This window comes from Artemia sp. Qi Xiang Cuo, chromosome 8 (assembly GCF_049724085.1).
Source record: "Artemia sp. Qi Xiang Cuo chromosome 8, ASM4972408v1, whole genome shotgun sequence".
Taxonomy (NCBI): domain Eukaryota; kingdom Metazoa; phylum Arthropoda; class Branchiopoda; order Anostraca; family Artemiidae; genus Artemia; species Artemia sp. Qi Xiang Cuo.
The window spans coordinates 55,561,241-55,577,036 of NC_142801.1; the positions used below are offsets into that span (position 1 = coordinate 55,561,241).

Here is a 15,796-nt window from a genome sequence, read left to right on the forward strand (position 1 = left end):
TTCCAGCTCCCGACTGGAACTTCTACAGAGTAAACCGTTTCGTATTCAGAATCTTCTATCGGTACCTATAGCCAGTGATCTAACTGGCCATGTTTTTGGTCCGCTTCGCCAAAGTAAATAGCTGTATTCAGCTGCTAGTGATTTTGATATTCGTAGTATGTCAGGGCTTAAAGTGGCTCAGTGGAACTGTCATGTATCTTTTAACCACCATGATGCTAATAATTTTCTTGAATTTTTTAAAGGTAACATTGATATTCTTGGGATTTGTGAATCTTTTTTTACTCAGTACAATTTTCTCTCGTCACATTTTTTTCCAGGGTATCAAATTGTTGGCAAACCAAGGACAGTAATGAGGGGAAGAGGTTTGGCGTTTCTTGTGAAGAATGGTATTAATTTTACAGTTCTGAATAATTTTTGTTATTGGAATGAAGGTAAGCTGGAAATATTATCTATTGAAGCCCAGATTGATAAAAGAAAGATTTTGATATCTTCGGTTTATCGGCCGCCTAGTGCTACTCCGGATGATTTTTTGGGGACCGTATTTCAAACAATAGGCTATACGAAAAATGTGGTTCAATACCGCTTTCTGGGTCTATAATGCAAGAAAGGTTGAGGTGGTTAGGGCATGTTGTGCGGATGAAGGATGACAGATTGCCGAAGATGGTTCTTTTCGGCCAACCATCTAGGGCTAAACGGAAAGCAGGTCGTCCCCGTCTGGGGTGGGAGGACGTCATAAAGAAAGATTTAAAGGAAATGGGAACTTCGTGGGCGGGTGTAAAAAGGGAGGCTTTGGATAGATTGGGGTGGAGGAGGAGCGTGCGTAGCTGTGTTTGGCCTCAAGCGGCTTGGTGCTGCGATGAGTTGTTAGTAGTAGTAGTAGTAGTATTATTAATATACGGCCATCTAACTAGTACCTAAACTGTCCCTAAACGATTCCGCTGGAAGAAATTTAGCATATCTTCCTCTGCCTTTCAAAGCACCCACGTTTCAGAACCATAGTTGACCACTGTCATTACCATTGCTTCAAAAATTCTAACATTTCTTTGCAGACTCATCTTCCTAATCTTTCAAACTTTCCGAAAATCCTATTAGAATTACCTTATTAAAGTATAAACCGCAGTTGTTCCCACAGACGTTCCAATAATGTTTCTCATAATGGTCCAAGCCACAGAACAATGTTTTTCCAGATTTACCAGCCGACAAAGGGTTGTTACCATTGCCTGCAAGGATTCAATGCGCAACAGAGAATATTTAACAATGGCATCTAATATTTCCAATGTTTTTGAAACCTCAGCTGCAGTTTTACTGGTACAGCAAAGATGGCACAACATCCTAAAAAACAAAGCTTAGTCATATTTGGCTACACAAATTCTGTAGGACAATCAGAGAATTTTTTGAGAAGGGGAGGGGCTATTTTAAAAAATTCCTAGTTCTAATGCAATTCTTTAACCCACAAGGCACCAACATTCCCAAACGCAAAAAATAATTGGAGACATTTTTTTCTCAGCGGTGGTTTGAGCGTCTGAATCGGAAATTCTGCCTAGGTACCGAAAAATTCAACAATTCAGCGGGTGACATAATATTTCAAGAGAATTTTTGTTTCTGAATTAATTTTTTTGTTTAGTTTTCTTTTGTTATTCTTTCCACGATCACAGTAGTAGTCCATCTAAGTCAAGCAAAATTTTTACCCTTTTAGATTTTGAAGTTTGTGTCTCTCGAAGAGGCCACCCTTTTTTTTACCAGAGGTAAAAAAAAGGGCTTCGTTTATCTCTAATATGATAAATAGCTATGAACAAAACAAAACTTTCATTTTTGCCGATAAAACGTCTCGGCGGGGTCTCAGATTTGGATTTGATCCTTTTCAAGACAACGAAGCTGATTAAACCAACATTGTGCAACCTAACGTAGTCGGTGAAGCAAGAAATGAATAAGATGTAGCAGACATCAGTGCTATTATGACAGTCGAGTCAGTTACATATTCTGATGTTGCCACAGTGGATTTCGTAAGTGAACTGTGAATCCAATCCATTGAGGATGCTGGTGCGGTCAAACCAGAAACCGTTCAAGGATCAAGAGCGTAGGGGGGAAGAAAACACCTATCAACATCCCCAAATGGAAAAAAGGGTCGGCTTCGATCCGAGTCTTTAATATTTTTAATTCTATACCGAAAGAATAAGGCGGCAGCTCGTCACTGAAACTCCAAGGTATGCGAGGTACAAGAAATAACCCTAGGTTCATCTGGATGTAAACAAAATGATTGGTTAAATTTTATTGATAGATATGATTGCGTTCCAGAGGAAAATGTGTATTAGCGCAAAAATCTGGAATCTGGAAGTCAGGAAAGTCTGCGTATTATAGCGAAAATCCGGAATCTGAAAGTCAGGCAAGTCTGCGTATTAGCGCAAAAATCTGGAAGTCAGGCTGGTGCTACGGGTCTTCGGTTGTGACGATACATATAGCTAAAGAAGCATATTCATTTTGAAGACAACTCTCGTCTCAAGAAGAATGTTAAAACGGCTAAGCTTTGACCTTTTATCGATCTTGTTCAGTAGAACCCTATGAAGGTCAGAGTCTCCGCAGAAAATCCAAGCACTGGCAAGCAAACGGCACCGTGCTTCGGAGGTCACTCTGGAAAATCATCATTCGTGATTAACCAATTAACGTTGGATACAAAGTATGGTTCATGACATCTTCAGAATGACACCCTTTCAATTTCGAGGCACACAATGGAAAGCTATCAACCAAGTTTAAATGGACTGTCTTGGAGACCAAGTTGTCGATAAGATGTTATCAGTTTGCTGAGATGTTATTAGAATAATTTAAGTTAAACATTTTATTTTAACAATTTTTTTTATGTCGTATGCACTCTTGGTCAGCTTGAAACATAAAAGCTACAGCGTCAGTGGCACTTCTAGGGAAAATGACCCGAAGAAATAACCCCTGAGGTCAGACGAAGACTTCAAAACCGGTGCCAGGGCGTCCTTTGATTACCGATCCAGTAACAGTTTGTTGGAAGTCAAGTGGAACGACAGAAGAAACGTCGTTGTGACTACAAACTTTGACAAAATCCAGCCAACTTGAGAGGTCCCAGCGCATAGTCAAGCTAAAAAGAAACGAATTGAACTACAAGCAGCCCATACTAATTACAAAACAAAACAAGTACATGGCTGGTGTCGGCTCGTTGGACAGGTTTCTATCAGACAATCGTGTATTAATTAGAGCCAGAAGATGGTATTGGGCACTTTTTATCAACCTCATCGATTATCTAAGAGTAGCATCATGGCGCTTGGTCGTAGCTCCGACCAACAAGTATTCCCATCTACTTTGCCATTAAAAAATCCTTCAGTCGCTCCTAAAAATAGCGCAGAGCAAAGAGGAGGGAAGAGAGATTTAGAAAGATTACTAATCTAATTGATCCAAATTTAAGCAAATGTTTTTGTTTAATGAGATTGAGTTATTGCTCAGGCCTCTTCAAAGCTTGTTCTAAGGTTTGTTGTTTAATGTTAACAGTAAGCTAGTAGCACGTAGAAACAGAAAGAGTTGTCTGAAACATTCAGTAGTTCTCACGTTAGAATTAGCAAAAGTTTTGAATGTGTCCAAATCAGCGCTATAAATCATTTTGTGATAATGGATCTTTTCATCACGTTCATGGCAGCTTCTAACTTACGAGTATGTTCTATTATATGTTAAATATGTTTTAGTATGCCAGTGAGTCAACCTGGTCTCGTTAAAAATAACTTTTTCGCCGAAGTCTCATATAAGAATTTGATACCGTTTTTCCAAAACAGTGGCCAATTCAGAGTTTACCGCGAAGCTATTTTGGTTTCAGAGACTTCTCTATTTTTGCTTGTTTAATTAAAAAAAAAAATGATCTCAAAAGAGCTTAAAAAAAATATTATCACAATCTTGTAAAGTTGTGAAAATGGGAGATATCCACTAACCAAGTTCAAGATCAACATAGGCACGGTAAAAAATAACGTTTTTACCAAAATCCCAACGTTCAATGCTGAGCTTATTGTAACACTATTTCGGTTTCAGAAATCTCTCAATTATTTTTTACTTATTTAGATTCCACTCGCAAACTTTGTGGCTTTACCTCATGTACTTTTACTAGCACCATTTTGGAATCTTCTGACAGCCACAGATAAGTAAGATTAGAAAACTGCTTTTTAAAACTGCTAAGGCAATATCGAAGACCACACTGCCTTTCCATGACGATAAATAACAGTTCGAATAGGGGTAAGTCCTTTTATTAGACAGTGATAATTCAGAAAAACATACTGGATATTTCGATCACTGCGCTTTGGATCGAACAACCAGTATATATTTTTTGTTCACTGTCTAATAAAAGGATTTATCCCTATTCGAACTGTTATTTACCGTAAATTTGCTAGCTTCCTTCTTCAACCCCCCAATTGGTTTCGAAATCGTCTCCTTATGAAGAAACATTTGATAACCGACCTTATTCTTAGTGTTGATGACCTGGCCTCTAACCTGTGTCGTAAAGAAATGGACCACCCCTGGATGGGTATTCTTTTTTGAATTGTTTGTAGTCGGGGTTATATATTTTTGTCTTTTTTGTTTTTTGAATTTTTTTGTCTCTTTTTTTTACTTCATTGTTTTCATTTTTCGGTTGACGGTTAATTAAATATTTCTTTTCATTGATGATTTGTCACTCTTCTGTAAATCAATGAAAATGTGAGATGTCCAGGAGCGTCGTTATTTCAGGGAAGGGGGGCGAATTGCCCCCCTCCCCAATAATTTGGGGAGGTTCTCAAACCCTTATGGTTTGAGAGCGTTGATATAATAATGAAGAAATTACCTTGTGAGCTTGATAGTGAATGCATCTGATAAGCAGCTAGCATGGAACTTAACCAAGTTCAAGATGAAGGAGAGGAGTTGAACGCCCTGACCTGTTTTCTGCGCCTTGGGCAAAGTGCCCCCCTCCCCAATAATTTGGGAGGCTCTCAAACCCTTATGGTTTGAGAGCGTTGATATAATAATGAAGAAATTACCTTGTGAGCTTGATAGTGAATGCATCTGATAAGCAGCTAGCATGGAACTTAACCAAGTTCAAGATGAAGGAGAGGAGTTGAACGCCCTGACCTGTTTTCTGCGCCTTGGGCAAAGTGCCCCCCTCCCCAATAATTTGGGGAGGCTCTCAAACCCTTATGGTTTGAGAGCGTTGATATAATAATGAAGAAATTACCTTGTGAGCTTGATAGTGAATGCATCTGATAAGCAGCTAGCATGGAACTTAACCAAGTTCAAGATGAAGGAGAGGAGGTGAACGCCCTGACCTGTTTTCTGCGCCTTGGGCAAAGTGCCCCCCTCCCCAATAATTTGGGGAGGCTCTCAAACCCTTATGGTTTGAGAGCGTTGATATAATAATGAAGAAATTACCTTGTGAGCTTGATAGTGAATGCATCTGATAAGCAGCTAGCATGGAACTTAACCAAGTTCAAGATGAAGGAGAGGAGGTGAACGCCCTGACCTGTTTTCTGCGCCTTGGGCAAAGTGCCCCCCTCCCCAATACTTTGGGGAGGCTCTCAAACCCTTATGGTTTGAGAGCGTTGATATAATTATGAAGAAATTACCTTGTGAGCTTGATAGTGAATGCATCTGATAAGCAGCTAGCATGGAACTTAACCAAGTTCAAGATGAAGGAGAGGAGTTGAACGCCCTGACCTGTTTTCTGCGCCTTGGGCAAAGTGCCCCCCTCCCCAATACTTTGGGGAGGCTCTCAAACCCTTATGGTTTGAGAGCGTTGATATAATAATGAAGAAATTACCTTGTGAGCTTGATAGTGAATGCATCTGATAAGCAGCTAGCATGGAACTTAACCAAGTTCAAGATGAAGGAGAGGAGTTGAACGCCCTGACCTGTTGTCTGCGCCTTGGGCAAAGTGCCCCCCTCCCCAATAATATGGGGAGGCTCTCAAACCCTTATGGTTTGAGAGCGTTGATATAAAAATGAAGAAATTACCTTGTGAGCTTGATAGTGAATGCATCTGATAAGCAGCTAGCATGGAACTTAACCAAGTTCAAGATGAAGGAGAGGAGTTGAACGCCCTGACCTGTTTTCTGCGCCTTGGGCAAAGTGACATAGATATACCCAGATATTTCATCTTCATTCTCACACAAGTTCCTTCCATTACTAGTGAGTGCATTTAAAATTTCCATCCTAAAAATAAGATTTAGATGTATTACTAGTTTAACATGTACTTTTTGAAAAAAGATAATTCCGTCTATACTTGTAGTAATTTCATCCCTAAATGGCATTTTTAAACGTTTCACTAATTTTAAGGAAACTATCGATCGATATTAATTAAGTGAATCAATTTCTCGTGAGAAAATAGAAATTGCTTCCAAATCATTTTGGAACTGCAAATACCCAATAGTTGACATCAAGTAGGTGTCCGGGATTTTGTTCCGTGGGGGTAAATTTTTCGGGGGATTGAGGGTAAAAAAAATATAAAACGCATCAAAAATTTGTTTATATGCATTTTTGTTAATTCTTTTACGAGTTGGACAAAAATATCGGGATGGGGGTTCAAACTCCTTGACCACTCCCCCTTGGATACGGCCTTGCTTACCATTTATAAAATGATAAATTGAATGAAGATCAAGTATAAATCATTACATCAATGGTGGAGGAAAAAGGGGGTATGGTGCTTGTGAAGGTTGTAAAATTAATCCTATTTTATTAAGGATTTGAGATTGAATCTTATAGCTTAGTATATATGGTATGGCTTATGGCTATATAGTATTGCTTAATATATATAGTATATACAGCTTACTAGTCTTGGAGAGGAGGTAGAAGAGCTGGGGAGAAAGCCATGAAACTAATGGAGCTGGGAAAAAGGATATTGCACGTGTTACATTTACGATATTACGATGATGCTGAAAGTAAACATTGGAAGTATTATGCTGAATATTACTCTGAATACCATTATGAATACAAATATTCACACGTAATGCATCTATCCCTATTAAAAACAAATGGAAATCAAAATAAACGAAGAAGTAAAAATAACAACGATAAATGGAATCAAACTTAAAACAGAATGTATACGAGATATATTGCAACGCGGTTTTTTGTTATTATAGTATACCCAAAAAAAATTAATGTGGCGCTTATTTTCATCAACGGTTCTTCGTTTAACTTCACTCGTTTGGTAAGTCTAGAAATTCAAGGACTGGATAAGACTTTCAGATACATCATCTCAGAGTACTCGGCACAAATTATTGAGCTTGACTAAAAAAAAAGTCTAACTTAAAACAAAGAAAACTACCACACACACGAGCGGTTCTGCCACCATTAGTCTCTTCTTCAGACCCCCCTGAAGCACGAAATACCATTTTCCTTTCAATGGTAAAAAGGCATATATTAAAGTTTTATAACTTTATATTATAATATGTATGAAAAATCAAATTACTATTAAAATTACTTTTTTATTAAGGATTCCCGATTTAAATATATTTTTGACGATGATACGGAATGACAAACATTTTGACCAGTAAATACGACTTCGACGATTTCGCCGATTCGTCGTTGCCTCTCTCACATTTGCCCGATGAAATAGATTAAAATTTGCCAATTAAGCGTTGCTTTAAACTATTCCCATGTATAGGTAAAACCTTTTTACTACAGGTAAAAATTCTTTAATTTTAAGTTAAATCCAGCGGTTAAATTGGATCTGCTTATTCAAAAGACAGTGATAAATTATATTTATAACAAAAAAACTTTGGAAATACTTATTTACGAAGAGAAAATTTACTTTCCCCCTCCCCAACTTTTAGTCGAATTCTTCATCCAAGTGCCCGAGTAATTTAGCATAAAATCGATTTTTTATTTCACAGATATAATTTTTTCCTTCAAAGATATAACCCGATGGAAAAAAAACACTAAGGTCGACCTCAAATCCATCATCTTGAGATTAAGAGCCTTGTGCTCAACCAACTGAGCTAATCAGATTCACTATTTTGATATTAAACCTTGGTTGCATTTACATATAGAAATAAACAAATTTCATAAAAACGGATTTTCTCTAAAAAAAAAGTTTTTACATCTACCCAATCATTATTTAAGTATAGCTTTTTTTATTTTGCTTGGTGAAACTAAATGACATTATTCATTCATTCTTAGAGATATTTTCTTAGAATTTGTTCTTTTATCTTTATTCTTTTATCTTTACCCTTCCTCTTTATTTTATTTTGCTCGGTAAAAAGAATGACGTGATTCATTCTTTCTTAGAGACATTTTCTTAGAATATTTTCTTTTTTTATTATCCTTCCTCTTTATTTTTACTTTATTTTGCTCGGTAAAACTAAGTGACGTTATTAATTCTTTCTTAGAGACATTTTCTTAGAATTCTTTCTTTTATTATTACCCTTCCTCTTTATTTTATTTTATTTTGCTCGGTAAAAAGAATGACGTTATTCATTCTTTCTTAGAGACATTTTCTTAGAATATTTTCTTTTTTTATTATCCTTCCTCTTTATTTTTACTTTATTTTGCTCGGTAAAACTAAGTGACGTTATTAATTCTTTCTTAGAGACATTTTCTTAGAATTCTTTCTTTTATTATTACCCTTCCTCTTTGAGTGTGGAATTAACACGAACAAAACTAACATCCAATAAAGGTCTTCTAGCTCTTTAGAGTTTTTAATGAAATGAAGGATCTTCAGCCACATTGGAACAGCAAATCTTTCTCTTTGACCTATAATCAAGTTTCGTAGAAATTCATAGACTTGATGTCGATGTTCAACTGGGACTGATGGTGAGAAGAAATCTTGCAAACAGTTCCAAAACACCTCGGTTGCATTCTAGAAAAACAAAAATAAGGCTATACAGAATTCTTCAGATATAACTTCCAAAGACATGACCATTGACAAACTACAAAAATTAAATAAAACTTTGAAAAGAAACTATTCTCAATGACAAACTTAAAAATAGAACTAAATTGGAGGTAAAAAATTAAAGGCTTCATAAAGTCGTTGACATGTAGCTGTCAAGATATAACCAACACCGGCTAACTTTATATATAACTACACCGAGGTGAAAAAAAAGAAGAAAAATCAAAAAGGTTGATTTAGTTTACAACAAATACATAAAAAATAATTAAAATAAATAGGAAAGGCCACATAGTTGTTGACACATAGCTCTCAAAATATGACCAGTGTTCCCACTCGCAAAATTTATATAGAATACATAAAATAATAATGGATGAAACTTTTAATTGGGATAGAAAAGTTTTAAAAAAATATATTTAAATGCTGGTAAAAGTACGAAGATAGAAAAAAATATAGGCTCATAACGAATAGAAATTAAAATTAACTATCTTAGAAACATAAAGATCACAGGTGCAAACATAAATGAATGAATAAATCTTATATAGCTTCAATTTTTTTTTTTTTTTTTTGTTTTCCCTCCAGAGCTGCTTCATATGCAAGGGGTGGTATTATAAACTTCGAAGGAGCTCATTAATTTGAAAATAATAGTTCTAGTGCCCTCTTTAAGAGTCAAATGTACTTGGAGGGCACCGAGCCCCTGACACGTACGCAGGGGGGGGGGGGGGAGCTCCGGGCCTGGCCCCCCTGAAATCTCACGATTTTTGTTTTATTTTCCCATAATTGTCTGTTATTTCTCACAGAATAAGGGATTTGAAGGATGTGCCCCCCCCCAAACCAAATTCCTTTGTACGTGCCTGCCAATCCCCCTCCCACCTTTCACGCCCTCTTTTACCCAAATGCAGCCAATCAAAATTTTGATATAGCCATTATGTCCAAAATAGTCAAAAGGTGAAGCAATTAAAATAATTATGCCTCTCGGGGGTTGACAAAACCTCCCGCTTCCCCCAGGGAAAGGGCTGTAAGCTATGCAAGCTGGCCATTGTTATGCAAGTTGCTTATTGTTACTTTAATGCTTTCTTCATTTCGTTATTTTTTTTTACTTTGAAATTGTTACTCTGATACTAGTTTTAAATACTTAGATGAACGTTTGATGTTTGAAAAAAAAAGTTTGATTTTGAAATAAGGAACTTTTTTAAACTTGAATTTTTTTGCAATCAAAAACGAACAAAAATAAATTAAAAAAAAACTGTCTTAAAAAAAGTCTTTCAAAGAAAAATAAAGGCCTTTTTAAAATTAAGATCAGCAGATACAAATACCTGTTAGAATTCAAACTCAAAACGACCAGAAATTACTATTAAAGAATAAATTAAACTCAAAACGACCAGAAATTAAATAAACAATCAATGTAAACAAACATACAATAGATACTAATGTAAATGAATAAATAAATCTTAAAACGAAAAACTTTAATTGAATATGCAAATCAAGCTTGAAACGAACAAAAATCATTACAAACAAGAATTTGGGTATCCCCTCCTTCTCTCACTGTTAAAGTCTGAAACCTACTGCGTCATTGGCGCTTTACTGAAAGCGAATTATATTAAAAGTATTTTCTTTTGTCCTTAATATTGAAAATGAACATTAAAATTACAGTAAAACTTTGAACTGATGAGCTTTCAGCAACTGATATCATTATACATCAAATATTCAATCTGATTTTGTTTATACTTTCCAAGACTGTTCAAGACAAATATAGTGTTCAGTAAAGCGCCAACGGCGCAGTAGGTTTTGGACTTTTACAGTGAGAAAAGGAGGCGATACCCAAACTCTTGTTTGTAATGATTTTTGTTCGTTTCAAGCTTGATTTGCATATTCAGTATAAGTGTAACTCGATCTAAGGATCACTCTTTCTTTTTAGTTAGTATCTATTGTATGTTTCTTAGCACTGATTCTTTTTTCAATTGCCGCTTATCTTGGGTTTTATTTATGCTTTAATTATAAAAACTTCGTTTCTGTTTTAAGCTTGATTCGCATATTCAATTTAAGTATTACTCGCTTTAAGATTCATTTATATTAATAATTGTGGCTTGTTTTTTTGCTATGATTGTTTATTTAATTTCTGGTCGTTTTGGGTCTCATTTATTCATTAATAGCAATTTCTGGTTTTGAGTTTGAATTTTAACAGGTATTTGTATCTGCTGATCTTAAGTTTAAAATGGCCTGGACTTTTTTTTGAAAAACTTCTTTTTCAGAAAGTTTTTTTAATTAATGACATAAAACGATGAAAATACACGAAATTATTATACAAGCTATATGAGTTTTTCTAACCTTTTACTCTATTTTCTAGTTTTCTGTTAACTTGTTTTATCTACTTCTTAAATTTATTCTAATTTATTTTTAATTGTTTTATTCTACTTTTTTAATCATTAATAAACTAATGAACCCCTAAACAAACAACAATTAAAAGGAATAATCACGTCAAACACGATATTAACGGATATCGCTATGGACGAATAGATGAACAGTAAAACGAATAGAAACTAAAACAAATAATACAGTCAAAGTTACAATGAACAAAAACTACAACAAATAAGAGCAGGGCTACCGTCTTCTGAAGCCCCCAAAGCCCAGAGCGTCACAAAAAAAAATTACTTCAAATGCAGTAAGCCACATAATTTTGATGCTGTCTAACGTTGTGTAGTCAATTTGGTTAATACTAACATCTAGTTTTCTTCAAAAAGCAAGTTTGGATGTTCTAGCCCCACAAGAAGTATAGCCTACATTAAGATAGAATCAAAATTATTCAAGTTCGTGTTCATTTCTGACCTTTTAATTTTATTCTTCAAACAAAATCTTTTCAAACAGTTCGTGGTAACGAACTGTAAGTAAGGAGCGACCCGGCTCAATGGTAACCAAAACTCTAAAAAACGGAATTTTGATACCAATAGATACATCAAAGGAATCAGATTTTAATGCTGAGCTCAAATATTTAAGTCTTACCCATCAAAAGTTACCTGCCTGAGAAAATTTGGCTGATTTTAGAAAAAAAGGGGGAAAGACCCTCTAAAAGCTATAGAACCTTAATGAAAGTCACACCATCATATTCAGCGTATAAGAGAACCCTACTGTAGAGGTTTCAAGCACATATCTACAAAAATGTGGAATCTTGCATTTTTTGCCAGAAGTTAGATCATGGATGCGTGTTTTTTTGTTGTTGTTTTTTCCAAGGGTGATCGTATAGAACCAGTGGTCCTTGAATATCGTGAGAAGGCTTATTCGAACGGAAAGTAAAAGTTCTACTGCTCTATTTAAGTGACCGAAAAAATGAAGAGCAACTAGGCTCCCTCCCATGCTCATTTTTTCCCAAAGTCACCCGATCAAAATTTAGCCATTTTGTTCAGCATGGTCGAAAATATGATAACTATGTCTTTTAGGATGACTTAATCCCCCGAAGTCCTCGGGGGGAGGGCTGAAAGTTATGAACTTTACCCAATGTTAACATATAGTATTGGTTATTGGGAAGTATACAGACGGGGTTATGTGGGAGGATCTTTCCATGAAGGAATTTTTCATGGGGGAAGGGACATTGCTATGAAGGGGGCGCCAGATTTTCCAGCATTATTAAAGAAAAATATAAGAAATTAAATAAAAAAAAAAAGTTTTTCAAGGAGCAACATCAAAACTTAAAACAAACATAAATTATTACACATATGATTGGGTCCCCCCCCCCCTAGTCAGTACTTCGCTCTTTAACCCAAAGAGTTTTTAGTACTTTCATAAGAGCTATTTATTCTAATTAACTGCCTTTTTGATTAAGAGGTCATTTTTAAAGAATTGGAACAAAATTCGAACTTTAGCTTAAAGAGCAAGGTATTGACTAGGGGGCGAACCCCCTAATATACATATTAAAAACCTATGAATATAGAAGTTCGTTACGTAAATTAATTTGTAAATTACGTATATTTATTACTAATAAAAAAGTTCGTAAAATAAAATTAAACAAGTTTCGAGAAAGCCATTTAACCAAATAAAAGTAAAATTAATATACAAATTTTGTTTCAATTATTCATGTACGGTGAGCCAAAATCAAAACCTGCATTAATTCAAAAACGTTCAAAAATTAAATTAAAAAAACGAGTTTTTTAACTGTAAGTAAGGAACGACGTTAAAACTTAAAACAAACAGAAATTATTCCGTATATGAAAGGGGCTGTCCCCTCCTCAACGCCTCGCTCTTTACGCTAAAGTTTGACTTTCTCACAACTCTATTTTCTTTAAACAATAAAAAGCTTTAGCGTAAAGAGCGCGGCGTTCATTCCAAGCAAATGAACCCATTTAAATATATATATATATATATATATATATATATATATATATATATATATATATATATATATATATATATATATATATATATATATATATATATATATACAAAAATACCAGATATTTCGGTCACATATACAGTGACCGTCATCAGTAGTAAAACTTTTGGTCAAATCATCCCCATAAATATGACGATAAAATTATCTGGTCTCCGAAATTATCTTAGAGGATGACAACCACCCTAACAGACCTTAGGGTAAGGGTTGCAATTTATGTCGTTTCCAAAAGGGCTCATTCGATTGGAAATCGAAAGGGCAAGTACCCTTTTAAATAGTTGAAAGTGATCGGAAGGCTCGACATTTTCAAGGAGGCACACTTGTGCCTCTATAAAGAGGCGACCCACCACACTGTTAAGCGATATCCGGTCCTCCAGGTCGCAGAGAGACAGCAGTAATCGCATTTTGTAGCCCAAGCTTAAACTAAGAAACTTGCAAAATTTCATCCTCCTCCGACTTTATCTTCATGGGGTAAACTGGGCCGGAAGTTTGGACCCTCCCACCACAGCCCCCCTTTAACGTTGTCCGATTGGGCTGAAATTTAGAGGTTAAGCTTTCCTAGGGCCCGGGAGCTCCTAGGGCTCCTAGGGCAGGAGTCAAACGCTAAAGTTTGACTTTCTCACAACTCTTTTTTTAAACAATAAAAACTTTAGCGTAAAGAGCGAGGCGTTGAGGAGGGCACAGCCTCTTTCATATACGGAATAATTTCTGTTCGTTTTAAGATTTAATGTCGCTCCTTACTTTCAGTTTAAAATTTTTTTTTTTTATTTAAAGACTGCGAAAGCGGGGGGTTTGGGGGGCGACAGCCCCGTCCAATACTCTCTAATCCCTGTACGTTTTAAGGTTCGACCTTGTAACTCAGCCTCTTTAACTCTTTAGAAAACGTAGTTTTTTTCAAATAATTATAGTAAAGATCGGAGTGGGTATAATGTATTATTTTGTTGTTGTTGTTGTTTAGACCAGGGCACTTCATATCAAAGGAGTTGTCGTGGGAACTTCGAAAAGGGCTCATTTGATTGAAAATAGAAAGGGCTGATACCCTTTTTAATAGTCGAAAGTGATTTGAGGGCAACTAATCCCCCTTCCACTCCCACTCTCCCACGCCAACCCTCCCATTTCTGCTCTTAAAATTTAACCAAATCAAAATAGCGTAAGTGTATCCAAGCTATCAAAGAAAGTAAACTGATTTTTTTGCGAATGGTATCAAGTTTTCCATTTCAGGTCAACTAGAGGACGTATGAAACTAAATAAAACACTACTATTTGTGTCTAAATTTTTAAAAGGGCGTATGTTGTTAAAAATTGCTGAAAATTTTTCTCCGGCAAACAAATAGCAGACCAAAATAAAAAGTCTTAAAAAACGAAAAGATTTAAAGTATTATTTTCTTTTTCCCTGAAAAGACTATGTAAATATAAAACGAACAGAAATTAATTTAAAAAACTTTTCCCATAAAATAACTTTTTCAACGAAAAGTAAAGAACTCCATTAAACAAAAAATGAACAAAAATAAAATCAAACAATCTACCAAGCGTGAAACTACCACAAATCAGCATTGATAAATAAATGAAACGCAAAACGAACAGAAATTACAATAAATAACCGAGTCGAACTAAAAACGAGCAGAAACTAACATAAGTTGGGCGCAAAACCCCTATGCCTTCCCAAGGTCAGAACAAAATTTGCACTTTACTGAAAAAATATAAATGTTTTTACTTTTATAGCTTTAATAAATCAAATAATTTTAACATTTTGATTACTAAACATGGGTATATGTATATTAAAATTAAATAAAAAAAACAAGTTTTTTTAACTGAAAGTAAGGACCGACGTTAAAACTTAAAACGAACAGAAATTATTCCGTATATGAAAGGGGCTGTGTCCTCCTCAACACCTCGCTCTTTATGCTAAAGTTTTACTTTCTCACAACTCTATTTTTTTAAACAATAAAAAACTTTAGCGAAAAGAGCGAGGCGTTGAGGACGTTGTTCTATATACGGAATAATTTCTGTTCGTTTTAAGTTCGACGTCGTTCCTTACTTTCAGTTAAAAAAACTTGTTTTTTTTATTTAATTTTTGAAAGTTTTTGAATTAATGTAGGTTTTGATTTTGGCTCACCGTACATGAATAATAAAAAAAAAGTGTGAATATCAATTTTACTTTTATTTGGTTAAATGGCTTTCTCGAAACCTGTTTAATTTTATTTACGAACGTTTTTATTAGCAATAAATATACGTAACTTACGAATTAACTTACGTGACGAACCTCTCTATTCTTATATTTTTAATACAAATATTGGAGGATTTGTCCTCTATTCAACACCTTGGTCTTTAAGGCAAAGTTTAAATTGTGTTCCAATTCTTTGAACATTGCCTCTTAATCACAAATGCCTTTAATTAGAATAATTGGCTCGTTTGAAAATATTAAGAAATCTTTGGCTTAAAGAGCGAGGTATTGACCAGGGGATGAACCCAATCACATACGTAATGTTTCCTGTCGTTTTAAGTTTTAATGTTGCTCCTTACTTTCAGTTAAAAAACTTGTTTTTTTATAAATATAATATA

At 35.1% G+C, this 15,796-nt stretch overlaps 1 protein-coding gene across 1 annotated transcript in view; it reads right to left on the reverse strand.

Annotated features, from left to right (window-relative positions):
- Window positions 1-15,796, reverse strand: part of gig (TSC complex subunit tuberin) — a 236,097-nt gene that overhangs the window by 203,646 nt on the left and 16,655 nt on the right. The window contains exons 3-5 of the mRNA XM_089093612.1: window positions 8,634-8,827; window positions 5,986-6,183; window positions 1,099-1,332 (exon numbers count right to left, since the gene is read on the reverse strand). Coding sequence (XP_088949738.1) covers window positions 1,099-1,332; window positions 5,986-6,183; window positions 8,634-8,827 — 626 coding nt within the window. The remainder of the gene's footprint in view (window positions 1-1,098; window positions 1,333-5,985; window positions 6,184-8,633; window positions 8,828-15,796) is intronic.